Raw genomic sequence first — 27,816 nt, forward strand, 5'->3', positions numbered from 1 at the left:
CAATAATTACAGCAATCACACGCCAACACACACACATTCACTAGTGTACAAATACCAAATCACAGAACAGTTGGAGGAAAATCAAACTCAAAATAATCAAACCAAATAGCATCTGTCCAGTTACTAACAGTTTTTGTAGTAGCATTATGAAGCTTTAGCTTGACTGTAGACCACACCAGAATCAAAATACCATAGCCAAATGGTCCTGTGTTCCTGTGTACTTTGAATCACGAAAAGGCCTTTAATGATTGTGATATAATATTTTTACCATTTTACCCAGCTCTATTAGTGTGTGATTACATACACCAACAGTGGAGGCTTACATACTGTATATATCAATATGGGAATTATATCTTATCGACCAGAATTAAGACATTTTTCATGATTTACATTTTTTTGCCATATCTTCCAGCCCTATATGAAAAAAGTGTAAAGATCAGCTAAATTGTCCAATTCCATCCAGCTCAAGGTTAACGTTTTCAGTTCACATTAAATGGTGCGGTACTTACATTATTTAGGCTGTACACTTAAAGGTTTCATTCCGCTAAAATCCAAAATGCATGCTGCTCATGAAACTCTTCCTCAACCTCCATTATCTGCAGTAGCTAGTAAAAGAAAATGTTCAGGAGAACGAGTCAATCAGGAAAAGCACCCATGTCTATGTCAACCCGTGATAAGATATCATTGTTATATGCTTTGCCTAGAAATTTAGAGCTAAGAAACAAATGGTTAGAATTTGTCAATGGAACACCACCAGTGAAGTACAATTGAGCTAGAAAGGTGTATTTTTAGGACAGTTATGTTTACACTAGTTAAAAGTAAAAATCAATCCCGGGTTTTGTTCCAACTGCCTGGACGGCTCGCTGCGGCTCAGCCAACAAAACCCTGGGGTGGATTTTTACTTTCTGGACTTGGACTACTCACCTCTGTGTGTAAGTAACTAGATTTACATAGAATCTCCGGTGGATCTGGCATTTTACAGAGGCTCTAAGACTAGATCAGTGGTTGAACTGCACTAAGCAGGGCACTACACATGTTGTAAAGTATCATGTCATTGCAAAGACTGTTATTAGTGTAAACATGTCTTTATTTTAAAACGTTTCTAACTATTGTCCGTCTCACTGCCTCCTGGTGTCGCAGCGCTGTTAGCCAATCAGAGGCGATATATTTGCATGTATGAATATTCATGAGCAAGAGCTGAAATCCTATCTTTTTTTTCACCCATTCCTCCACCAGACTAAAGCGCTGTCATACTGGATCACCAGAGCACTTTTTTCGCTCACATGACATTCATTAATATTAGAGACCACAACTAGACATTTTGAAAAGAATGAAAAAATGATGGAAAGAGAACTTTACAAGGTGGCGCCATATTGACCAGCCCTGGTAATATAAAAAAGTGTAAATATCAGTGAAAGTTACCAGATAAAAAAAAATGTTATACAGAACATGTACAAAAGAACACACAAATTAACAACAGACATTTTAAGGGGTTAAATGTTTGAAAATTCCTCATGTGAGCCTTTTAATATTACCTAACAGAGCAATATTTAGAGCTATATTTGTGGAACTTACGCTCTATTATGTAATAGAAAGCCTTTTATTTCATGCAGAATACGGATTGTAAATCAGATGTTTGATTCGATTCCAGAAGAATCGGTTCAGTCCACTCGAGCTGTAGCATCTAACCTTCAGCGCAGCGCGTGAGCGAGCCCCCTGTCGGCTGCTCCGTGTGCGCGCGCCCCCTCCGCGGGCTGTTCCCGACACTGCGACGTCCTCCCCCCGCTCTCCTGATCCTCTTATCACTGAAGAGGCGCCTAAGATGGATACTGTCAACCAGGTAGGGCTCTGAATTACAGCTTTTCTCTTTTTAAACCACATTATACAACGCACTCCTCCTCAGAACAGCCTGAAATACATGCATACTGCCGTGCTCCTCTTCATGGATGAAGGTTATTTCATCGCATTTTAGGAGAGAAATGGGGAGGGAAATAGCAGAGGACTATGTCTCTCTGCAGGCAGGCGCTAAAATCACTGCAGAAAAACCGATGATTTGCACACACCGACAGAGAGGCGAAGGCTGAGCCGGGTCGCTCTGCTGTCTGATAAAATGAGCTGCGCTGCTGCTGCTGAGGAGACTGCAGCTCTTTTCCTACCCAGCTACAGCAGCGCGTTAAAATAGCACTGCTGCTGCTGCTGCGCAGGTAATGGCACATATCCTCAAAACAAACAAACTTCAGCCTGAAGGTCATTTATAGCCTCAAGGAATCCTCAGTTTGAATTAATATACGAATATATGTGGATGAGCTATCTTGTATGAATAAGAAAAATAATTAAAAACGCACATTCATCCTATTTTTGTATTTCTCTGCTGCTCCTTCACCTTGGTGAAGCCACATCTTAAGCTTATACATCCAGCGACACCCGTCACCGTTCTCTCAGGCTGTTCAGCGTATATTTACGGTGTGTAGCAGCTCAGCGTGATTACAAATTACAAATAAAAGGACTCTAGAAAACATATATGCTTCGAAATATTTACACCTAATCTAATTTACATGAGCTAATTATATACACCGACATTTCATTATTGTTAATATTTTTTATTTTATTTGACTATATATAATAACAAGCTCATGTTCCATTAATTTTTCATTCCACCTTAAATTGTGCAGCAGAATGCAACTTTAAATCAGCCGTCTTTGGCACCCAGAACAAGTCAATTTGAAAAAAATCCAGTCCACCTTAAATGGTGCGGCACTTCATTATCAAGCGTGTACATTTAAGGTGGAATACATGAATAAGTAGGCTGAGGCTGCAGCCAAGCCAACGTATATTCCATTCCACCTTAAAAGTAAAGATTTTAAAACGCGACTGCCGCACAATTTAAGGTGGAAAGCACAAAGATAAAACAAACATTTTAATTTTCCTTTCCACCTTAAATGGTGCGGCTTCACCTCTTTTCTCAAGGGGATAGCTAAATAAGAAGCTGAATCTGATGCCAGCCTCCTATCCGAATGCTCCGTTCCACCTTAATGCCGCTGCATTCTTGCGCATGGACATTTAAGGTGGAAAAGAAAACGAAGCTTCAGCGCCGCTAAAGCAGATTAAATAACGTTTTCACAGTGAATGCCATCACGGATATTTCTCCGTTTCAGTGCAGTAACTCTCTCACGGACACGGTAGTTCTTGGCTGAGCGCCCAGGCAGCCTCACCTCACTGTTACATGCATTATTTTGTCATGGCCAGTAAGTTAAATGGTAGCCGTTGGCCTCGCGCAGATAAGCAGCTTTGTGTAATTCTGATGCTGGCCTGGCGAAGCGGCGCTCTGCTCCGTTCCGCCCCCTAACGGTGGGTTCAAATATAGCACAGTCACAGTTCAGCATCATAAATCACTATAATACACTGAGTGGTTGCCAGTTCAGGTCCTGGAGGAACATAATGCCCTGATATCTGTGCTTCTGCGGGTGTCATGGTTTTAACAAGGAATTGGAAAATTGGGAAAAATAGCTATTAAGGTATGAGACAATAAGCCCAGCAGAACTGCTGTGCCTGACACACACACACATTACAATGTCACTGCTGTGTTTGGAATGACCCATTTTACAAATAATAAAATGTTCCGTTCCCAACCAAAGTAAGACCCCTCCCCCCATCCGGAACCATTTTTGGTACCAAGTGGAACCATGTTTATAATCGAGATGTAAAAGTGAATAACCTTTAAATAGCTAAAGAAACTTTACATCATGTAAATGTTTTTTAAACCTTCGAAAGGTCTTTCTCTCTCATATCTCTGTTTACATCAAGTAAATGTTCTTTAAATCTTTAAAAGGTTTTATAAATTTGCTAATTAACAGTGAAGACACGGAAGATTAAGCCACTGTTTATTGAAATTTCCTGGCAAAATAAGTAAAAGTCCAATATCTTTTTTCACAATTTTACCATTTTAAAGCAAGTTGGCAGCAATAAAAAAATAGAGAGAGAAATATTAGACAGTAATTTTGGGTCTAGGTTTGAAATTAAATTTGTGTTATCTCTATGTTTGTATTAGTATTTGTATTATTTGTATTATTTTGGTACGGTCTGTATGTAATGTAATGGCCGTGTCTTTCTCGCTCTCTTTTCTTCCCTTTGATTCAGTTCTATATTAAAGGTGAACAGTGTTGTCTGACATTTTAAGGTTTACTGACTTAAAGATTTCTCCTTTTTACACTCACTCCTCACACTAATATAACTTTGCCCTCCAAAGTTATGTCACTGTAGATAAGTGGCCGTTTTGCCTGTTGGCTCCTGTGACACAATGTTTAGAAACTGTAACTTTTTTTTCAGATTCTGTGTATACTCACAGACAGCTGCTTAGACTGTAGGTTTTAACTTCAGCTCTGTTTTGAGATTAATGGAAATATTACTGTAACAATTAACAGCAATAGTTAAACTGTATTCACACTTTTATGTTTAAAGATGGGCATTTATCAGTGGTTCTATTAAGCTGTTTAGTCATTGTCCCTTATACTGGCAACATTAACACAATTAAAAAAAGCTTTTATGCAGCATGGATGTTGCAAAAATTATATTTTATCTCGTTAACATCCAACTCATAAATAAGATGACCTAGATACATTCTGGTGTTTTTCTTATATAGACACTGAGCTTAGACATGGGATTCCTAATATAGTCAAGTCAGAGGTCTGCTGATGGAATGTTTCTTTCTCTTTGTTCTAAAGATGAATACAAAAGAAATATTGTGCTTGTGTTTTCACAGCTGGTTGCCACTGGGCAGTTCACTGTCGTCAAACAGCCTTTAGGATTCATAAAGATTCTACAATGGGTAAGTGAATCTTTTCTTAGGCCCATCTAAATGTATCTGGATGTTTTTAAGAGTAGAAATGTTGTCTATGTATTGGCCTGTCATACACACATATTTGGATTAATAAACTCAATGCTGTTTAAACAGAAATATTTTTAGAAATGGATAGAGGGAAATCTTTGCTTTTAAAAAATATCATGTGGATACTTGTGGACAGAACCTTATATTTGACTGAATTACAGGTGCACAGTGAAATTGGGAACATTACATTATCTACATTTATAGAGGGAATCATAACATTTATGTAAACAAACGGTGATATCTTTGCACAAAAAATTGTATGTCTATACTGTTACTTTTAGAAAAAACATGTATCTTTTATATAAATTTTTGATTTAATGTAAATCTGACAAATGCTCTTTCCGTTGGACTGGAATAAAAATGATCCCCTGAACTGTCACCTAAATAAATTAAATTTACATCGACTTCCACTTTTTTTCCTTTTTACTATTAATAAATTTGACAAGAATTACGGCAGTCTTTCTTCCCACACTCAACAGTACAGTGCCCCATTTATTTACTACCAGTACTTTAATCCAATCAGCACCAGGCACCACGTTTAACACAAAAATCTCACCTTGTTGTCTTCGCAGCTTAATGAGTCAAGAATTCCTCAACACATCCGCATAAACTATATATGGCTAAAAAGAGCTACAAAGAAATCCTACCATTTCTAAACATTGCAGCAGCTTCGCTATCCAGTGAGGATCCACAATTAATCCATTGTGGAAAATACTCAATGTTAAAAAAAAGTTAAGCAGATTTTAAAGTTTAAATGTCTTCCAGCTTTTAAATGCCATCACTAAAATGTTACTATTTTTAAATAGATTATCTGTTAGGAGAGAGCTCATAGACAAAGTTAACTATGAAAGAAATTCCATTAACCTATAATGTTCTTACTCAAAATAAAGAATAAACATCACCACATTATTAATCTTTTCTAGGGTTTTAAAATAAAAAACTAATAATAATCTTCTATTGTTCCATTAATTTCTGATTTCCAGGTTTTTGCTGCTGGATATCATTTCAGTATCATTATTGAGATATTTAGGCAGGTGTCGAATCAAATGTCCTAATTTTGGAATTTAAACAAAACCACTAACAGTAATAGTAACAGTATTTAATACAAGTAAATTTTCTGTGTAATAATAGTAGGTTTGTCTTCCAGCTCTTGGTTATTATCATGAATGTGTAGCAGGGGATGTAGCAGGGAGACTTTGTGCCACTTCACATTATGTGATGCAGCCTTTTACAATCCTTCATTCTGGACTGTGAACCGACTGGACAGCGCAGTGTGAAAGGGATGCCATTGAAGTTTAGTGTGCCTTTTTTTGTACAATTAAAAGACTACAAAGCTTAGCAAAAGGTAGGACTGACCAATACAATGATTATTTAATAACGTAAGCATATAAGGTTTCACAGATTTCTAGATGATCTATATAAAGCTAAAATTTCTGCCTGATTAGGACTGTGTGATGCTGGTTTGCATTTAGACCCTGTCATCTGTGTGCTGCAGCACAAATTAAGATTTATCACACCATTCTATGTTTTGCAAGTCTTTCACTGTCCAGTTTTGCTAAACCCACTGCAGCCTCAGCTTTCTGTTCTTGTCTGACAGAAATGAACTTCAGTTTAGTCTTCTACTGTTAGAGACCATCCACCTTAGGGTTAAATATGATGTTGTGCATTCTGAGATGCTTTTCTGCTTACGACAGTTGTACAGAGTGGTTATCTGTGCTACTGTAGTCTTTCTGTTAGCTCCAACCATTCTGGCTATTCTCTGCTAACCTCTATCATCAACAAGGCATTCCTGTTTCCAGAACTGCTGTATACATTATTATCATTGCACCATACTGAACGAACGCTAGAAAACCTTGTTTTAAAAAATTCCACCAGCAGTTACAGAAACACTCAAACCTCAAAACAAGCACACAAATGAATAAGCCCATAATGACAAAAAAAGCTTTTTGCGCTTTGTGTAAGACTAAATTAGTAAAACTAATGATTTAAAGTAAATATTTTTTTACCAAACAATGACTTGTTTATTTTAAGTCCCAATTCAGTGTTTCTTCTAAAAGAGGAACAGAAGTTTTTTAAGGCAAGGGCAGACCCAGACTCCACCCCTTTCCTTCCTTGCCCCCTGGCAGCACTTAGAGTAGGAAGGAGTGAGGAAGAGGCAGCAGGGAGCCAACAAATGTCAACTTTAAGTTCATTGTAAAGTGTACACACTGTACAGGGCTAAGATAGTAACATTAACTTAGCTAAATAACTTTAGTGTTTGTTTATTTACCAAAGACTGTCTGCCCTTTTCTGTGTGGAACTTACTTACATGTGACTGGAGTTTGACTTGATTTGATTTGATTTGAGTATCCCTGCTAAAGTAAATTCAGGCTTAAACACATCTTAGAGGTAAATGTATTGTTCTTTGTTGATTTATCTGGAGGGATATAAAATATTAAGTGTAAGTAAATATTTTAATGGGTAGTTTTAAAATACTTTAGGCATTTTAATTTATGCAGTAGTGAAAACATGTCAAAATGAATGGAAACCTTCCATTTTTTGTTTTCAGTGTCAAAATGGTTTAAAATGATAATTTCCCTGCATCCCTACTTAAAATCACATCACTTAAGATCACATTTTCCCTGTTCTAATGGTTTGATGTAAACATTAGCTGAAGTTACTAGCCTTAATGAAAAGCTTGGTGCACACATAACATGTTTTGCTGTGGTGTTTTGCTCTGCTGTGAGAGATCCCTGAGGTGCACAGTCAATACTGCAGTCATTACAGTCTACACCAGATATGCAGCGCAGGCACTTTTTTCCTCAGCTGCACTTGATAAAATGAATATATGCTGAGGTATAATACTATAGCAGTACTATATCATTTATTTATGTCTACTACAGAGCCCCTCGAGTTCAGATTATTTACACACATGTATTTGTGATGCAGGCTCCATATATAGCTTGATTTATTGCTAAGAAGGTCAAATGAACGTTGGTGGTCCAATACAATTGAATAATTAATCTGTGCTACACTCCATGCTGTGTGTAGTGGGGGGGATGGACAGCATGCGAGTGTATCTGTGTGTGAGTGTGTTTATGTGTGTGTGTAAGGAGGGATGCTGCAGGTGAGTCATTCAGTCTTAAAAAAAAAAAAACTGCCCAGTTATTCCAAGCTATTTTTGGAATGCTGCTTTTGCCCATGAGGAGAAATTATTTTTTGGAGGCAGCAGGCCTTTCACGAAAATGAATTATTTGGACGCTATGTTGTCACAGACATTCATGCGCAAATTATATGATCATAATTTAATTGCACAACAATGCAATTACTTATTACTTTTAAAGAGAAATTAACTTAATTATTGATTTATTAAAAATATACGAATACTGCAATCACGTTTGTGATATGCGATTAAGATATTTTAATGCTCTGTGACATACTTTGTGCCATTAATAAATGCAATAGTCACTGGAAATAATGATGCAACTTGTCATTATTTTAATAGTATATTTAAGGCTGAGGTAAAACAAATAATATTGAGCAGATTTAGTCACAAAAAAGTATTTTACACTGCATGTCTTGTATTGTGATTGTTGCGTTTGTGTACCGGTACATTACTATAACAATGCTGAAATGTTTAAATATTCTGAGTAAATAAAACACAAATAAAATAAAAACGCTGTTTTTGACATATTAACATGATCAAAAAACACAAACTCTTCATAGCAATCATCAGTTTGGCATTTCCCTTTGTCAGTGTTTTATTAAATTAAGCACACCACCTCCCAGAAGGCTCAACAGCCAAATCTGGCTTCCCAAACTCACTTCTCTCCAAGCTCCAAACTCCCTCATCTCCAAGCCTATCACTACTCCTCATTTTCAGACTCCCTGGTGACGGTACCAGGCCCCACTGGCACATTAAACACTATTGTATTATTATAGTTATGTCCATTTTAGTTTTCCTCAAAACATTTCTGCCCAATTTAGTCATTTCTAATTTACACCCTTTACATAGGACCCTCTGTCACACAGTGACACCAGTGCAGTGAGGGTGAAGGCTAGCATGTGCATCCTTTAAATCATTTGACACCAGGATTTCTTTTTAACTACTACATTGAACAGCTCCACACGCATGGAGGAGAACACTAAACACTCAACATTTCAGTTAACAAACACCCACAAGGGAATCGACAGATTCATTCATCAGTAGTAGAGTTCTTTCCTCACAGCTGCACGTCTTGCAAAAAACAGCAAATGTCTTTCATACTGTGCTTTTAGAATGGCCAGAGATAAACACATGCATCAGAATGTCCCTGAAGTGTGAGTGTGTGTATGTGATTGTTTGTTTGTAACAGTTAAATTTAGAGGTGTGAGCCCTGCTGTCTTCATCTTCGTCTCTATAGAAACCACAGCACCCATTGTCGCCATGGCATCTGAGCAGCCGGCATCTTCTCCATGATTGTTTATGCAGCTTAATAATATAAAAATAATAATCATAATAATCATAATAAATAATATACAGTTTGCTTTGTTTAATAACAATATGTGCTGAACAAATCCATCCATCATTTAAAATAAATATTCATTTATAAATATTTATAAACATCATTAATAAATATCATTAAAAAATTCAAATAAATAGGAGGGAAATCTGGAATAATGTTTACAGTAATATTAACATTGCAAGAAATTACAATAAATATTATGACTCTTACTGTAATTATGTATGAAAATATATGAGAATTTTTTGTAGTGTTTAATAAACAATGTGTTCATATTATGAAGAAAAGCAACAATAATGATAAATAATACTAACATTATTAACGTTATTTATAGCTACAATTTTCATTACTAGTTGTTGTTCATGGTGGGAAAAAGATTTTATTTTATTTATTTTATAATGAAAACAGAACTTATATGTGTGTATTCATGTACTAACTGTGTAAATATTCTGCAGTTTTCTCTGCATGGTGTTGTGTTGAGCAGTCAGCTGTGAAGCAGGTACTCTGACTGAGTGTTTGTGTGTAGCTGAAAATATCAATAATTGGCTGGGTGGACAGGCGGCTCTGGCAGCTGCTTCTGGCCTGGAGCAGAACTGACTGTAGAAATACCAGTAGAGCTGTCCAGCCCAGCCTCGCTGCTCATGCTGCAGTTAGTAATTAGGTGCTGGATTTAGGGGGGAGGTAGTTATATTTCGTAGAGCTGAATTGGCTCCAGTCTGCAGTTACCATATGGTCTGAGGTGTCTCCTGCTGACGCTGGGACTGCAGCTTTACGGCTTGAGGCTCGATTTAGAAAATACAGGAGCCAAAAGTGTGGCATTTAAACAGTGAAACGAGGGGTTTGCCATTAAAATGTTAAAGTCCTACATAGCTACTGTCTCTAGAATTGTGCTCAGGGGTGGTTCATGCTGTATATGGTTTTAAAGGCAATCTTCTTTCAGTGAGAGTTGATCAAAATCATGACATCTTGGTCACCAATCGTAATGGAATCATGGTAGCAGCACCATGTTTAATTAAACATTCTGTCTGTACATATCAAAATCAGACAACTTCTAGAGAGAAGAATACCCACCTGAGAATGTGTTTAATGTTTGTCAGACAATAAAGGATGCATCCGAGTCCAAAATGAATAGTTTCACATGAAGCTTTTGAGCAAAATCAGAGTTTAAAAATGTTCTAGAGATCTAAAGCGCTGCCACTATGAGTGGAAGGTCGCAGGTTCGAACCCCAGCTCATGCAGCTTTGCCATCAAGCTGCCGGCGCAGGTGGGTAGATGGCGCTCTCTTCCCACATCACTCCTAGGGTGATGTCCACAGCACAGGGCGTCTGTGAGCTGATGTACCGGAACTGAGCCGCTGCACTTTCCTTCAAGGCAGCAGCTCTAAAAGAAGCGGTGGCTGGCTTCACATGTATCGGAGGAAGCATGTGTTAGACTTCACCCTCCTGGTGTGTTGGGGCATTACTAGTGATAGGGGGAGTCCTAATGATTGGGTTGTGTAATTGGCTGTGTAAATTGGGGAGAAAACGATTGCTGGTTTGAATCCCATTCATGTAGCTTGCCGGAGCTGCTGGAGCCCTGAGAGAGCATAATTGGCTTTGCATTCTCTGGGTGGGTAGATGGTGTTCTCTCTCCTCATCACTCCAAGGGGTGATGTCGCTCACTACAAGGCTTGTTTCTGTGAGCTGATGTATCTGGATCGAGTCACTGCACTTCACACTGCGCTGTGATGCTACTCGGCAATGCTGCATCAGCAGCAGTTCAGGTGGTGGAGTATCACTAGTGATGGGGGAGTCTTAATGAGTGGGTTGGGTAATTGGCCTTTTCAATTGGGGAGAAAAAAGGGTAAAACATTTTTTAAATTAATAAAAAATCCGCACTGCAGACATAAGCTTTTCATATAAGCATGTTCTATCTGTAAGTACAGCATCACTTCACCAGCTAGTTAGCACACAGTAGCAGTAATGTTAGCATGTCTATTGTCCAAAACCCATTTGCTGTGGAAACACTTTATTCAACCTACTAAAATTAAATAAATACAGAATAAGATGTAATTGATGAACATTTAAGAATCGGAATTTGTTTTTTTGACAACATTAAATAGAGTTAATCCCATTTTAAAGGCGCCTACAGGGCACCAAATCATGTTTAATCCACTGGTGGGCACTTCTCCGTTAGAGGGGCATTTTAACCAGGTACTTCGTCATGTTTTCTTAAATTTAGGAGAACCCTATACAGCACCAGTTCCCAATTACTTTACTGGAAAGGGCACCTCTGGGACTCTTTTTTCCAGTCTAAAGGGCACGTTGGGGCATGTAGGCACTTGTAAACATTTAATCCCGTTAAATGCTGTTTTTCTTAGACGAATCCAATATATAAGATATGTAAATTTCAAACTGTGTTTGAGTAGGTCTGCTTCCTCTAATTACAGCATGCTGGGTGACCAAACAATGTAGTTCTCTGTCCAATATGTATTTTTATTATGTTTGCAAGTAAAATAGGCTATGGAAAGTTTGAAAGGTTGTAAGGGTCTTTGAACTTTGTAAACCATTGATTAGACTAAAGATCACCTCTTCTTTTGGTCATGTATTGCATGATTCAGAAGAATTAAGTAGATAGTTACTTTCCTATCCTGTATGTTTATCTTTTCTTAATCTATTCTCTATGTCTCTATTCTTTAATAAGCTTATTTCTTACTAAAATGATGATGTGTGACTTGCCCTGTGTCTTCAAGGCAAGCTCTTGAGATGGCAGCAGTATAAGGACAAGCATTGTTATATTGGAATGGAAGTGTGCACTGAAGTGTGCATTTAGAAAAGATAGAGCCACTGATTGCAGAAGGCGGTGTAAAAAAACAATGTAAAGAAATTAAATGAGAATATTTTGACTCGACTAATCAGTGCAGCTTTTAGTGAAAGCTGTTTTCTTCCATCTTTTTCTTTCCTTGCTGTGTCTTTAACACCTTCACACCTTCCATCCCCCTTCTCTCCTCCTCTTCTCCTCTCCTTCTTGTGCTGCACTCCCACACATACCCGCACTTAAAGCTGTTAATGATCCGATTTTAATTCCAGGCTAAGCTCAGCTAGTTAGTCTTGATGGATGGTGGGAGAAACACAGTTGATTGCTGAAAGTGCTTGTGTTTTGCCTGTGTGTGTGTGTGTCGTGTGTAACACAAATGCTTGTTTTTTGTGTTTAGAGAAGATATGCTTAGGTGTTATATTCTACCATTAGTATCTAATATTGAATCGATGGGTTCGATTACTCCATTTTGAAAATTGCATTAAAATAGTAATTTGAATTAACCAAATGAATCATGAAAATAGCCCAGCACTCCACTGTAGTGATGGTAGCTCAGCTCTGTGGATTCAAACGCTCGTCTCTCTCTCTCTCTCCTACCTGGAGAGAAATGAGAACAGCACTTTATTTGAGGAGCTCCTGCTGCTGTTCCTCACTGTATAAGTGTTTTTGTCTGAGTAAAATAGAAAAGTAACAGCAAACAGCAATTATTTACTCAAAAAAGAAAGGAACGAAATTGCGCAATTGATCCACTGCTTGGAGAAAAGTTCCTCTTGTCCCAAAGATGCGCCTAGAAACAATCCTGGTACGGAATCATTTATTCAGCACAAGATGATAAAACTCCATAAAACTCTGGATACGAGGTACAAATAAAGAGCAGTAACTATAAGTTTTTGATAAATTAATATTGGATAATTAAAGGATATTTTAATGCACACTAAACTAAATGTATTTGTTAATTGGAGAAAAAAGGGAATTGTGGTTGATTTTAATACTATTATGCCTCTAATGGTTTCAAAAATAACATATTGTAAATTGATTATAATTCTTACTTGTGCAATGAGCTTTTGAGAAATATCTCTTTCGACTACTTACATTTTAAGTATTTTAGGACCATTTATAGTGTGTATGGAACTATTTAAAACTATGAAGATGTGTTAAAGTTGTTGGCGTATCTCTTTTTAAGGTCTAGTGTTATTTAGCCTATTTTTTTGCTAATGAAGTCTTATTTCTTCATATATTGTGTAATTTTATAGGGTAAAGTAAATGTAATAGTAATCAAAGCCTTAATATATATATGTATATGTACTCCCAACAGTAGAGTAAATCACAAACCTATATTAAAGCCCAGGTATGGCAGCAAAAAATATATAATAAAATAATAAAAAATGCTATGATATACCATGAAACTGCCAGAGTTTTGAAAAATACAGCAATACCCTCCAGCCTTATATTGGATGGACTGTCAACCACAAAATCTGCAGGAATATTTGACATGCATGGGATGGATTATCGCAGGACACCTTCATGCTCAGACCTCTGGCATGTTGGGTTACACATGCATTGCACACTATAACTGTATGTGTAGCTCAATAACTCCTGCGGTCATATTTTTTATCATTTATTGTTCCTGGTAACCTTTATTTTCCTTCCAAACAGTATTACAATCTGACTCTGACACACTGGTGCAATAATTTAATTGTTTATGAGCAGAGTGCATGTTTCTGTGTTGTTTGAATACCTATTTTGTGTGTGTGTGTGTGTGTGTGTGTGAGAGAGAGTGTAGTAGATTGTAGTACAGTACACAGTGTGGTGACAGATGGTGAAGCACCTCAGTCAGTTTAATAGCCGGATTTTCCATTCAATCGGATCTGCCTGTGGGGATGTAGGGAGGAGGGGTGGTAAATATAGTCCGAATGACTAATCTGTGTGTGTGTGTGTGTGCGTGTGTGTGTTAGGGAGGCAGGCACGTGCAAGTCACTATTTCTCGATGAAAAGTGAGACAGTTATCATGATGCATGCGATTACACTAATACACTGTATATTCGAGCGATTTTAACACACATGAGCACACACACACACAAGCACACTAACACACACAAAGCTTATAATCTTAGTAGCCATGGCAACAGGTGCAGCATGGTAACCTGTGATTGTCGCCCCACTGATTTGCACCTTTGTTACACTTGGCGTTAGCAAAGAGATTTGATTGGTCTAGCAAAGAAAGGGCGTGACTGACTGAGACAGATTGATTGGTTGAGAATAGATAGTTTTAAAGACATTGCAGATGATGGGATGGTAAAACACACTCAGACATAGCATCACTTATGCACACTTTCATGTAGTCCTGCGCTTTAAGTTACTTTTGAAAATAATTTCATATATAAAAAAGATATATGCTTTTGAGATATATGCTTTTTAGAGTTATTGTCTCAGCTATTCAAGGAAGACCTTATCTTTGGAATTTGTTGTAGGGATTTGATCAAAGGTGTCAAGTTAAAATACTACCTTAAGTAGAAATTTATAGTTTACTGGAGTAACTGTTTTTCAGACGACTTTTTACTTCTACTCCTAACATTTTTACACAATTATCTGTACTTTCTATGCTTACATTTTAAAAATAGCCTTGTTACTCCTTTTTACTGATTTAATTCAGGCTTCTTTTCATAAAAAATTTGATTGTGGTTGGATGAGAAGTATAAACATATGCCATTCCTACACCCTATTGGCTTAATACACAATCCATCATACCTGCACATGTCACGCCCACATTCCAGCAAGAACATAGCAGATGTATGCAGCCTAGTATGAGGATGATTTGTGTCAGAGACTCAAGAGGACTCGAGCAAAATGTCCCAACTAAGCTTCTTTAATATATTTGTATTGTACTAAAATGCATTCATTTTCAATGGGTATATAGGCAGCTGATCTCAAAATTTTAATATTAAGATTTTAATATAACATTATAGTAATTATAGCTTTAAGGAAAAATGTGTTTAGGGGAGTGAAAGTGTAAACTCAAGCTTTTACTCGAGTGAAAAGCTTGAGTTGATACTTCAACTTCGATAAAAGTATTTCAAACCCTAGTATCCATACTTCTACCTGAGTGATGAATACTGTGAATACTTTTGACACCTTTGGATTAAGAGCATTAGTGAGGTCAGGACATTGTATGATTAGCCCACCTCATCCACACTTTACTAGCTCATCATAAAAAGTATCGGAGGGAGCACAAACATTCCAGAGAACACAGCTCCGCTGCACCAGAACTCAATGCTGCGAGGCTTTATATACCTCTGTCCCACTTCTAGCATTAGGCATGATGCCAAAAGGTTCATATTTATCTGCACCAAAGAGTCCTATTCTACAAGCTACACATCTCTGCAGGGAATACATAGGCTGGTTGTCAGCAATAGGCGTAACTTAAAGCAGCTGAATGCATTTTAAAAAGGAGTGTCCACAAAATTATGGACATATAGTGAATGTTGCTTAGAAAGAAAGAAATATAATATTACTTTCTGGTAAGGATTATGGGGTGTAGTTTTGTATCTCCTATGTGTTTTTGTCTTACTGATTGGCTACAGAGTTAATTGGCAAACTTTAGTCTCAAAAATACCCCAGATAAAAACATTGTGCTTTGGAAAGATGAATCTTGAGACTTGCCCTAATCGTTTTTTTTGGTAGTTGATACTGTATTTTCAGGTTAGCTGTGGTAAAAGCTGGTAAAAGGATCCAGTGATGACATTTTAGGATTGTTGAAGATTCTTTATGCATCCTTATGTCTGCTGTACTTACAACGATGGCCTGATCTGGCCATTTTATCAGTTGTTTTGAATGTTTACTTATTACTATGTTTACTTATTATTTTGTTTAAGTAAACTATATTGCCAAAAGTATCCACTCGCCAATCCGCCGACACTGCTCTGTTATTTTTTTTATGTTGACAGAGTGAGTCGCTTTCCTCCCTAATCACATTCATTTTATAATAGACTTTGCAGTGTGCAGATTGTTTGCAGTGTTACAGCACTTTTCTAGATGGTTTAGACCAGGGGTGTCCAAACATTTTTGTTGGGGGCCAGAAGGAGAAATATATTTGAAGTCACGGGCCACAGACTCTGTAATAAAACAAATAATGAAATATACCACTTTAAATAATACATTTTCCTGATTACTTTCATTTACACACCATTTTACTTGACTTACTATCTTTATTTATCTTTGACAGTGTTGTGTAAACTAAGATTTTTCAAATTGATGTTTCATTTCATGATGTCTCTTAATATTAAACTCCTTAATTACGGCAACTTTTAGACTCTTTTGCCCATTTTTCTGCGCTACAACTGAGCACTCCGCTTTTAGACTCTTTGGCCCGTTTTTCTGTGCAACAACTGAACACTCTCGCCCCTTTTAGACTCTTTGGCCCGTTTTTCTGCACTACAACTGCACACTCTCTTCGCTTTTAGACTCTTTGGCCCGATTTCTGTGCTACAACTGAGCACCCTCTCCGCTTGTATGTTCAGCTTGTATAACTGACAACTGTCCATCATTTTAACACTATGTACAGTATCTTAATACACATCTCTCTCCATTTCTCTTTCAGTTTTTTGCCATCTTTGCGTTCTCCACCTGTGGCTCTTACTCCGGAATCTTCCGGATGAGCGTGGAGTGCAAGAACCGAACGGAGAGTGACCTTAACATCGAGGTGGAGTTCGCCTACCCATTCAGGTCAGAGCCTCATTTCTGTTACTGTCCATGCCCTTCAGCTACAGTAAATCCATCAGTAATTACTATCGATGTTCTGCCATCGCTCAGTCCTTAGGCTTGGTTCACCCAGTTTTAAGCAGTTTCACGGATCAGTGAGAAGTTCAGAGTGAGCCTTGTACCAGATGAGCTACATCAGAAATTAACCCTAATGTGACTCCATCAGACCATTCTGTGGCCTCTGTCTGGGATCTATTACTGGATTGGTTACAAAGCCAGTGAATTTGAATTGGTTGAAGAATCACAGATATTCCAATACAGTAATGTCACGGAACAGCCTAAGCTGAGTAGAATTTTAGTTCTACATAAAACATGAAACAGTTACGAAAATACTATAAGCAATACTATAGGCTCATGTATATGCAATGAACATAGCGATGGTGGAGGATGTCATGATAATGTTTTTCCTACAAAAAGACAGGTGTTAAATAAAAGGGAAATTTACCCTGTACAAGGTGTTACATGGGTATTACTATACCCCTGTGAAGTGTAAAATGGGTCTAAGTAAAACTGAAAAACAGCAGCATATGAGTGCATGCTAGCAAGACAAATGGATGGCAGGAGAAAGACTTCTAAAACCTGGAAACATTTCTTTGACACAGTATGTGCACAGTCCATTAGCTAAAAAGGATTGGGGCAGGTATGCTGTATTATATTGTATATGTATTTCTCAAATATACTATTCCACCTTGTATGTGTATTGGTATATACTGTACTGTGTATGAACTGAAGAGCCGCCCTTTCTTTCTTTCTTTCTTTCTTGGGTTTTGTTTTTTCATCACCTCTCTGAAAAATAAACATTTGAATACCAAAAAAAAAGAGACGATGTTTGACCAGTAGTACTACTACCTTCCACCTGTATCCATAAAGCCATTTTTATAGTTTGTATAGGCTTGATAACACTGTGTCACGCCTGCCACAGACTCTGTAGTTCCTTTCTCTGACTCTGCCGTTCCCGTCTATGGACAATCCCCGGTCCGGAACTACACCTCCCAGCATGCCCCTGTCAACACCACGCGCTCGGACTCAGCCAACCGCGGCTCACTCGGGCGTTCTACGTCACCGGAATTTTAGACTGTGTTCAGGTGTTTGTAATTTAGTTGTAGTATAAATATCAGTCTGTTTGTCTCGCGTGTCGCGAGGTATTTTCCCTGTATTTCCAGCGATATACTGAGCGTTCTTCTTCCGTCTATATTACCCGTGTATGACCTTTGTTTTGTTCTTTTTCGACTACGTTTCTGCCTTACCCTTTTGTTCTGTTTGTTTTGTGATTTTCTGGTTTATTGAACTCTGCTTCTGTTTTATGGTTTCGTTTTCGGTTTGTGATTCGGCTCTGATGTTTTGGTTGGTTGTTTTTCTGGCTTTGACCCACGCCTGTTATCGGACTACCCTATCAGCTTACGTGCTTTATAATAAAGCCTCGTTTTGTTTTTACCGCGAGCGTCTGACTCCCGTCTGTGGCGTTACACACTGGCTATGTCACAAATTATAAGCAATCTGGTTAACTAACTTAGCTCTTAACCAGCATAACAGTCATTTACATTTGAATTGGACCAGCGTGGTTAGGCTGATTATTCTGGTCATGCGGTCTATCCTAATCAACCACCTTGATCAAACTGGTCTATCATGCTGGTTGTATTGGCCAGCAAGCTGGTCACGGTAATGATGCTTGTAGACCAATAAAATCATCATATTGAAATAGACACAAACCCTGTGCTGGTCAGCTAGCTTAATCCGCTTCAGTTAGTCAGGTATGGACAGCCCAGAGATTTAACGCTAATTCCTAATCATTTATTTAAAAAAAAAACTATTGTTTTGCTTTATGTAACATTTAAAAGATGAATTAGACATGTTGCTGACAAAAAAAACCCATAAAAACCAGAGCCAAATCACAATAGTGACAAAACCAGACATGGGTAATATTAGAGAGTGGATAATGAACAAGCCAAAATCAAAACCAAAGAACAAAACAACCAGTCAACCAAACCAAACGATAAACCAAGAGACAAAAAAAACAATAGACAAGAAAAGATCAAACATGAAAAAAAAAAAACGGGAGGAAATGCTTTCTATGCCACAGAATGTTTTTGCATATGGTTTAACAAGACAGGTATACAAACAGGTGTGATTAAAAAGGGGAGGAGTAAACAGTTAATTAGGAGATGTGTGGCACTGTTCTAAATATTTATAACATTTTAATTTAATTTAATTACTTATTCATGTTTTTTAATCATTTTGTCTTTTTATTTGTCAAAAATCTTAAGGTAAGAAGAAAATACAAATAGAACACATCAGAGAAAGCAGCAACGCATAATAGTTTTTCCATTGACACTCTTTCTCTCTCTCTCTTTGTGGAGGCAGGCTTCATCAGGTGTGGTTTGATGTGCCAACATGTAAAGGGCCCGAGACAGAGCGTCTGTTCCTGGAGGGAGATTATTCTTCCTCTGCTGAGTTCTTCGTCACCATCGGTGTATTCTCCTTTCTCTACACCATGGCAGCATTCTCTATCTACGTCTTCCTCATGGAGAAGTATCGTGAGGGAAACCGTGGGGCCCAGGCTGTAAGTCTTTATTTCTTTCTTTTTTCATTTTCATAAAAGGCTCTAAAGGATTAGCTAACACACTGGCGAGTTCCAATACTGTAGAAATAAAAAACGTGAATCATATTCTATAAAATAGTGTGCACTGCAAGCCATTTATCTGCAATAAAAGTATTGTTTTATATTTTACTCCTTTCAAATCTCACACTTCTATGCTTTTTACATTAATGTACACACTTCTAATGATGGTGCACTATAACACAATAATTAGTTTAGTAGGGATTATCAGTTGTTATTGATGATATATTGTCCCAAAAATAATTGCGATCAATTATATTATAGTCATTTTAAAACCATTTCATGCCATTGATAGAATGATGAACACAGTATGGAATTGTAGTCATTAGTATGGATGCACACCCCAGTATAACTTTAAAAACAAATGTAAAGTGTGGATTTGTTATACAATTTTGCTTTCAACTATGAAAGCAATAAAATGAACAATGCTAACAATAAAATGAGGCATCTACTGAGAAATTATTTTTCACATGTTTTGGTTTCACGTTAATTAATTAATTAGTCATTTAAAAAATAACATAATACAATACATAAAATTAAATATAATACATACATATTACTGCATACATAAATCAAACATAAATAAAACCACGGTTTTATTGAAAATAACAGCTTATTCATGTTAATGGCAATACTGAGGTCAGCAACCAATATTGAGGTTATGTCCATATATTGTAAGATAAGTTAATTACGTACTCAGACTCAGTGAGTTAAATCAAGGTCTTAAGTGTGTGCCGCAGACAAGTGGTTCTATGTGGAGTCAGAAGGCAGTCAGACCAGTTGTATAAAGGCATGTTTTCAAATGTTTATTGCTGTCATAGTTCTCAAAGAAGCATGAGCTAAGCTCTCTCTTCAAATATGCCACCTTTGTGAAATGTTTCTGAAGTGTGAAAACATTGTGATGTGTATTAGGCTTGTGCTGTGTTACCTGATCCTTCTGTTTTCGCTGTTTCAGGATTTTGTGGTGACGGCTCTGTTTACCTTTTTCTGGCTGGTGAGCTCTTCAGCGTGGGCTAAAGGCCTGTCGGACGTGAAGAAAGCGACTGATCCGGATGAGGTCATCAATCTCATCGCTGCCTGTGATCGTGAAGAGAACCGATGCAGAGAAGTGCATGAGCCTGTCGTCTCGGGCTTGAACACATCTGTGGTTAGTGCTCTGTGTACCATCACTGTTGTAATTTATCTGATACTGAGATCAAAATAGTTCACACATATGCACTCATACTTCAAGTCAGTTTGGCAACATTTAATACAGCATGTCTACTGGCATTTTTTATAAATCTGATTCCTAGAATGTCTGTATAACCCCCAACAAGCCCTATTAAATTTAAGAACCTTTTTTAATGGTGCAGAGTGGTCCAGCAGTCTAGCGCTGCCACTATGAGCGGGAGGTAGCAGGTTCGAACCCCCCCCTTATGCAGCCTTGACATTAAGCTGCCGGCGCTCAGAGGGAAAATTGGCCCTGCTCCCTCCAAGTGGATAGATGGCGCTCTCTCTCCACATCACTCCTAGGGTGATGTAAACAGCACAGGGAGCTGTGAGCTGATGTACCGGAGCCGAGCCGCTGTGCTTTTCTCCAAGCGCGCTGGCTGCTCGACAATGCTCGAAAAAAGAAGCGGTGGCTAACTTCACATGTATCAGAGGAAGCATGTGCTAGTCTTCCCCCTTCTGGTGCTGGGGCATCACTAGTGATAGGGGGAGTCCTAATGAGTGGGTTGGGTAATTGGCCATGTAAATTTGGGAGAAAATGGGAAAAATTTGAAATAAAAAAAAAATGAACCTTTTTTAATAATTATAGCCTGTGTTAAAGGAGAACTCTGGTGTGAAATGGACTATGGGTGTATCAAAACGTGATAAAGTACTTACTTTTATTAAATAGCCCACCTCCGCTTTTCTGCAGCGTTCTGAAATCCAGTATTTGTGTACTTTGCTCAAACAGGCTTTTAGAATAGATGATACTGGGCATGCCTGGCACCTGCAGATAAATCACTTTTCCACCGTTATCCAGGCTCAAAGAATCTCCACACTTCATTGGTTGAATCCAGAGAGCCCTGTCATTTAAAATGAGAACCTTAGAACTTTAAAAAACTGCACAAGAATTTTATTAAAAGCCACTGTTTACATCCCATAGCCTTGGTAAATCTCCAGGTGCCGCTATCTTACATTTACCGGTAAGTCACAATAAGTCAACCATCGAACACAAACGAATAGGTAGGATATTTAAGCAGATTGCAAACTTAATTCCTTGGAAATGCATGAATTCCAGCTGTTGCTGAAAATATCCGGTTCCTGTCGATATTAGAGTGCAAAGAACCAACAAAAAATTACATAAACCTTGCTTAAAGTGTTTAACTATTCGTACTTGATGGTTGACTTATTGTGACTTTTAAAACTGTTAAAATTCATTTTAATACACCCAAAATCTATTTCACACCGGAGTTCTCGTTTAATCCCAAACAAAAACCAATACAGTGAATGTGACCAGTTGGGTAAGTACCTAATTATTTCTGTGTCGTCTGCAGGCTTTTGGCTTCTGCAACCTGGTGCTCTGGGGAGGAAACCTTTGGTTTGTCTTCAAGGAGACTGGCTGGATGGGTGCTTTAGCTGGTACCTACGTGCCCTCTGGAGAAAAGCAGCCGGCCCCGGACACCTACGCACAGCAGGGTGAGTGCAGGACCCAGAAAACACAGGGGCTGGAGCCGAGAACCACTGCTATGTCTGCGATTTTAGTACCAGATGCCTCAAGCTCTTCCTCCCAAATCTAACACCCTATAAATACCATCTCTACCTTGTTCACAAGTCCATGACAAGTCTTCACATTCCTCTACCACCTCATCTTATTCTTTAAACTCTGCCGTTTCCCTTTCTTTCCAAAAGGATTCCATACAGAATGTTATTACATGAAATACAAAGAGAGATACAAATGCACAAATGAGAAACAGGGGCAACATTTTTTATGTAGATTTGCATCATCATAGCCATAACAAGCCCAAAAAAATTGTGTTCATGATTAAGCCAAGGTCAAAAAAATATCCATGTTTTGTTACTTTTAATTTTTTTTTAAAAATGTTTTTAAATGGTAAATAAAACCTTCAGTTTCAAGTACTATATTCTCTCCACGTATGTGTATTTTTTTAAGTCACATGGTGGAGGTGAATGCAGGGTATATGTTACTTATTGTGTTTAAAAACTGTATAAAACACTATGGGTGTTCTAGATTCGCTGTCCCTAGACAAAAAGCTGATTATATAAGTGGAATGTCAAATGTAATAGTTCTGCGAAGCATGTCATAAAAAATTAGTATCCCCTTCTATATTCTCCTGAGTGAAATCACTACTCTGTGTTATTGCTGCAGGCTATGGACAGGACCCTTACGCTGGATCCCAGGGAGGCTACCAGCCCGACTACGGCCAACAAGGAGGCGGATATGAGGGCGGAAGCTACAACCAGGGAGGCTACGATCAGGGAGGCCCTACCTCCTTCTCCAATGAGATATGAGCTCGTCCACAAAGGACAGCAGCTCTGCGCAGGTCAGAGGAATGGTGCAGATGTTAGCTTTTGCCATTAGTTTATTCAGAAAGCAAGTGGAATCTTCTGTGGTGTTATTGTTGTAACAAATTAGGAGTTCTGTTAATGTAGTAAAAAGCAAAGTTACTTTTTTGTATTCATCTTTTACAGTTAAACAGGTGAAGGGTTTAAAGCAATTTTCTGGGTACCCTGCATGGTACTTTTGCAGGTGTCAGTGACACCATTCCACATTCTTTTAAAATCCTCCTTTGTGGAACTGTACCCGACAATTTTCTAATCTGATCTAAAGATTTTTATTTATTTTGTTTTATTTTACAACAATAATGATGAATATATGTGGATACAATATTTTAGTTAATCATTTAAGTTTAAAAACATATAGTATGCACATAAGGCATTATTCTGCAAAGAAAAAAATACCTCTGTTCTTAGGCAGAGCAGCCCTTCACCTGAAACTGAGTATTATTAACATGTGTACATAAGGCAAGTTATGCTTTATGACTTTTTTATTTATTGAAAGAAGTGGTGGTCCACAAGTGGGGAGAGGGCAAAATATTATAATAAATGGTTTTAACATGCCTCTGCTATCATTCCTGCAAACCCACATATATTTGGTTTAATGTCCTGGGACCCTTTTTCTGTCTGCAATAGATTTTGCCGGCTACCCAAGTAAATGTGGTGCTGTTAATGGCCCTGATACAAGATCTACTGTGAACATGGAGAAATCAGAACTCTCAGTGAAAGTCTCAGTAAACAGCAGTCTTCATCTGCTAAGCCATGCATTCTTAAACCAAAGAAATGCAAAATTAGAACTGAAGAGAGCTGATGAGCTAAAAGAGAGCACAACAGAATTCTCGCTAAAATCAACAGATTCATTCTGAGTGCTATTACATGTTCCCAAATTGTACAGATTGTCACTTTAAACTCTAAACATAGTTAAGATAATTACTGCAAATGTATTTTTGATCAGTGTAGTGAAAGAAAGTGGTTAAAATGATTTACAGGCTGTAACAGGTTTAAGCTTAACAGGTTTATGCTAGTACACGGTCATTAAAGTAAACAGAAAATATAAAACAGCACAATATCAACATTAGATAATGCATAGAGGAACATTATGTGACCATAATAGCAAAAATGGGTGCACAATTGACTTCTAACATGGGTGTTGAATACAGAGCAGGAACAGAAATCTATAGGTATAGACATTTTGCAGTAGGAAGTGCAATTGTTTTCATGCCATTAAACATTATTGCTACATTGCACAGCCATTAGTTCAGCAGATGTGCCCTTCTCTAACTATGTATTGTAAAAAAGAATGTTAATAAAAGTAAATGTTACGTTAATATTCATTAACATTTACATGACACTGACACTAACGTGTGTTCTCATGTGTGATTATCCCCACAGACAACAGGAGAAGACAGTTACGTGACCAAGAAGTGCGGAGCCTGACTATTCCCCACAATTCCACACTCCCCCAAGTTTCCCTATATGAACAGTGAGTGTACAGTCAGAGGGAGGGTGGGCGGGTGGGGGAGGGGGGATCTGTGAGTGACATGGGGCAGTGTTATTAATATCATATCCTCTGGAAATGTGGAAATGTGCTGGGTTTAGGAGAAAATCATTTAACCACGCTCTCTACTCTTGATTTGAGTTTTCTGCTGCAGACTTCGAGGGGGGTGCTTATCTTATTATAATAAAGAATGACTTGAACACCAAAATGAAAAAAAAAAGAATTATAAAAAGTATACTTTATGTATGGGACTGAAGCCAATTGGAATGAATTCTAGTAATATTAATCTTGAAGGAATGTATTTGTCTGTGCTGTGTAAATAATAATTATAATATATATATAAAAATATATTTAAATAGCTCTATATTGTGAATAAATGCTCAGATGAATGGTTATTGTCTGTTCGTGACTTGAGAACAGAAGGACTCACCGTGTGTTGTAGCCAGTTTGTTTGGTAGCTCAGTAGTTCATCCTGCTTTTGTTTTCATACTGTTCATTTTCTCTTTCTTTTTTTGGTTTATTGTGTCTTTTTCTCTCTCTCTTGTCTATCACTAATTACATTCTGACTACAGCAAGAGGGATGAGTGTGAAACTTCAGTATGAATGTGTGGTTTTGTTTTATTTATTTTTTATTTGTTTGAAACGTTCTAGGAATTAAAGATAAATAGATGGATAAAGAAAGTGGGAACAAAGGTTACCGGTAGTTTGATGGAGAAATGGAAGAGATGTTCCACATGAGAGGGAGAGAAAAAGGGGAACACAGAGGAATTCTTAAGAGGCTTATTAGCTGACTATCCTTGAAAATACAGACAAACAGACTCTTAACCCTTAAGATGTCTTCAGTTATAAATGTCGTTTTGCTCGATTGCATGCGTAATGACAGCTACCTAATGAACACTTACCGTACATTCATATTATATTTTCATTCTGTATCGACAGGTTCGAGTCTGCTTTTCCTGCATTTTCCCGTTTGTTTCAATATCAAAAAATTAAAAAAAAAGAGGGACTTTTATTTTTGTAAAATGTGATGTGAGTACAATTCCACACTGAGCCAGGGAGGGAGTACTGTGTAAACATTTTAGGCACCTGAGCACTACTGTACTACTTGAATAGCTGCAAGTAAACACAAATACCATATTTTTCACACTATAAGGTGCACCAGATAATAAGGCGCATTTTATGCAACCCTAGTAACTAGTAGTAGGAACAGGGGTGTCGCCTTGTTTTCCTTCTAAATTCAGCAGGTCTAGCCACTGGGTGGTGAGACCTATAAAGTTAAGCTAAGTTAAGTAAACAAAACTACCGCTAACGTTAGCAGCTAATGCCACGTGACAGTGCTATACTGAGGAACTCTTGAGTGTTCCTGTAAGCCAGGGCGATATTAGCTAGCGGTTCATCCCAGGTAGCTTGTTATAACACTGTAAATGTGCAAACTACAGACCGATATTCTCACCTCTGAACAGCCAAAGAACTAGTGCTCAGTGCAGGTGGTGGCTAATGCTAATGCTGCTCCAGCAGTGCCAGCCAGGGTTAGCAGGAGGATACAGGCCGATAATACTCACTTCTGAACAGCAAAAGAGCTAGTCTCAATGCAGTTAGCAGCAAAAAATCATACATAAGGCGCACCGGATTAGAAGGTGCACTGATGATTTTTGGGGAATTAAAAGGATTTTAAGTGTGCCTTATTGTGTGAAAAATACGGTACAGTAAAAATGATCTTTAGACTTTTACTGTATTTTTTTACTGCCCTGTTCTAAAAAAAAAAAAAAAGGAAAAACAATTCTCACAGCACACAACACCTAAATCACCAGCACACTTGACTCAACTTAATTAAGTGGTCATTATCCAAACTAGTTGTTGGACAGTGACCACCAATAATACTGTGCTGCTCTGAGGAGAACTGGTTAACAACAAAATTTTAAAAATCTAACCTGGTGTGTATTGGTGTCTTAATATTTTGCACAGGACTGTAAATGCTGCTGTATACACACTGAAGAACTAGTGTAATGGTTAAAATCACCAGCTTTCCTGTGGTCTGGCTAGAGTTTGATTGCCTTGCAAAGGCAGTCCTTAAGCAAGACTCCTTACATTACATCCACTCGCCAGTGTAACTTGATTCAAATGTAAGTTGTCTGGATAAGAGCACAAGCCAGATTACAGTAGTGTAAATGTAGGTAAAAACTACCACAAATGTGTCAGCTAGCATCTCCTGACATCAACTACACAAACAGTAGAACTGGACTATAAGTGTCTGATCTTGACAGATATAACAAAAACTTGTAATTTAAAATTTGTGAAACACGCTAACATGCTAAAGTGGTGACAATTCTGGTCAAAATATGTCTATATAAAACGTTATACTATTTATACATCAAAGGAAGGGTGATACAGCTCTCTGTTCTCTATCTTAACAATTAAATCATTTTGTCCTTAACTGCTTTTCTTCAGGCTGACAGAACTGTTCCACCTTAAAAGTGAACCCAGGCTGTTGCTTGATGCTATACTCCTGTTATTTTGTAACGTTGGAAAGGGGAACCAAATCTCCTTGTGAATCATTTGACAAACGGGATATAGGATTTAAATTATTGATGGAGTTTTTCAGAACTTCATACAGTAAAACAGAGTTTCTCTGTTAGTCTTTATATCTAATCTGTACATCTTCAACCCCTTAAACACTAACTTGACAATTCAGTTATTTCTAAAGCTGTAAACCAGTGTATAGCCCTTACTAGATTTTGTGGAGTCCCACAGGTTCTAATCCTGGGGCCTATACAACTGATTCAAAGTAGGTCAGTAATGAAGTGTGGGCTTCCATACAGTGCTTAATGGGTTTAAGGGTTTATCCAACCTTTGGATTATCTAAAAACTTTTAGAAAAATGCATCTTTATAAATGCTAAAGACAAAACAATCAGAATAAGTATGTGCGGAGTGTTGTAAGTAGATTTTAATTCCATAACTTATTATGCATATAGTGAACCCAGCCACACCCTTGTTCATGTTCTTTCTCTACAATAAGTCAGGAGTGGGAGGGAATGGTTGACCCCTAAACAGTATGTTCACTGTATTTCCAAGTGTTAAGATGATGCTGTTCACTTTGAAGCAGTCTGGTTGTCCCCTTCTCTTCTTTGCCGCTTTGTTCCTCCCTCCTCTCTCTCTCTCCTTGTGTATCTTCTTCATGTTTAATAAAGTATTGTCAGTAGCAGCTGGATGTTTTTGTGTCGTTTTTTCATGTAAATA

At 37.7% G+C, this 27,816-nt stretch overlaps 1 protein-coding gene across 1 annotated transcript; it reads left to right on the forward strand.

Annotated features, from left to right (window-relative positions):
* The first annotated feature begins 1,735 nt into the window (after nucleotides 1-1,735).
* sypb (synaptophysin b) lies at nucleotides 1,736-27,781 on the forward strand. The gene is made up of 8 exons (XM_049485930.1): nucleotides 1,736-1,840; nucleotides 4,760-4,825; nucleotides 16,760-16,884; nucleotides 19,282-19,480; nucleotides 20,493-20,684; nucleotides 22,060-22,201; nucleotides 22,893-23,067; nucleotides 24,473-27,781. The coding sequence occupies exons 1-7, from the start codon at nucleotides 1,823-1,825 to the stop codon at nucleotides 23,033-23,035; spliced, it is 885 nt and encodes a 294-aa protein (XP_049341887.1). The 5' UTR covers nucleotides 1,736-1,822; the 3' UTR covers nucleotides 23,036-23,067; nucleotides 24,473-27,781.
* The last annotated feature ends 35 nt before the right edge of the window (nucleotides 27,782-27,816 follow it).

The sequence above is a fragment of the Astyanax mexicanus genome, chromosome 12, assembly GCF_023375975.1.
Source record: "Astyanax mexicanus isolate ESR-SI-001 chromosome 12, AstMex3_surface, whole genome shotgun sequence".
In the NCBI taxonomy this organism is placed as follows: Eukaryota; Metazoa; Chordata; class Actinopteri; order Characiformes; family Acestrorhamphidae; genus Astyanax; species Astyanax mexicanus.

What these genes read in the sequence shown, in the direction of transcription:
- sypb (XM_049485930.1), top strand. An exon ending in TCATAAAGATTCTACAATGG is followed by an intron (nt 4,826 to 16,759) that starts GTAAGTGAATCT and finishes TTTCTCTTTCAG; the next exon opens with TTTTTTGCCATCTTTGCGTT. An exon ending in GAGTTCGCCTACCCATTCAG is followed by an intron (nt 16,885 to 19,281) that starts GTCAGAGCCTCA and finishes TTGTGGAGGCAG; the next exon opens with GCTTCATCAGGTGTGGTTTG.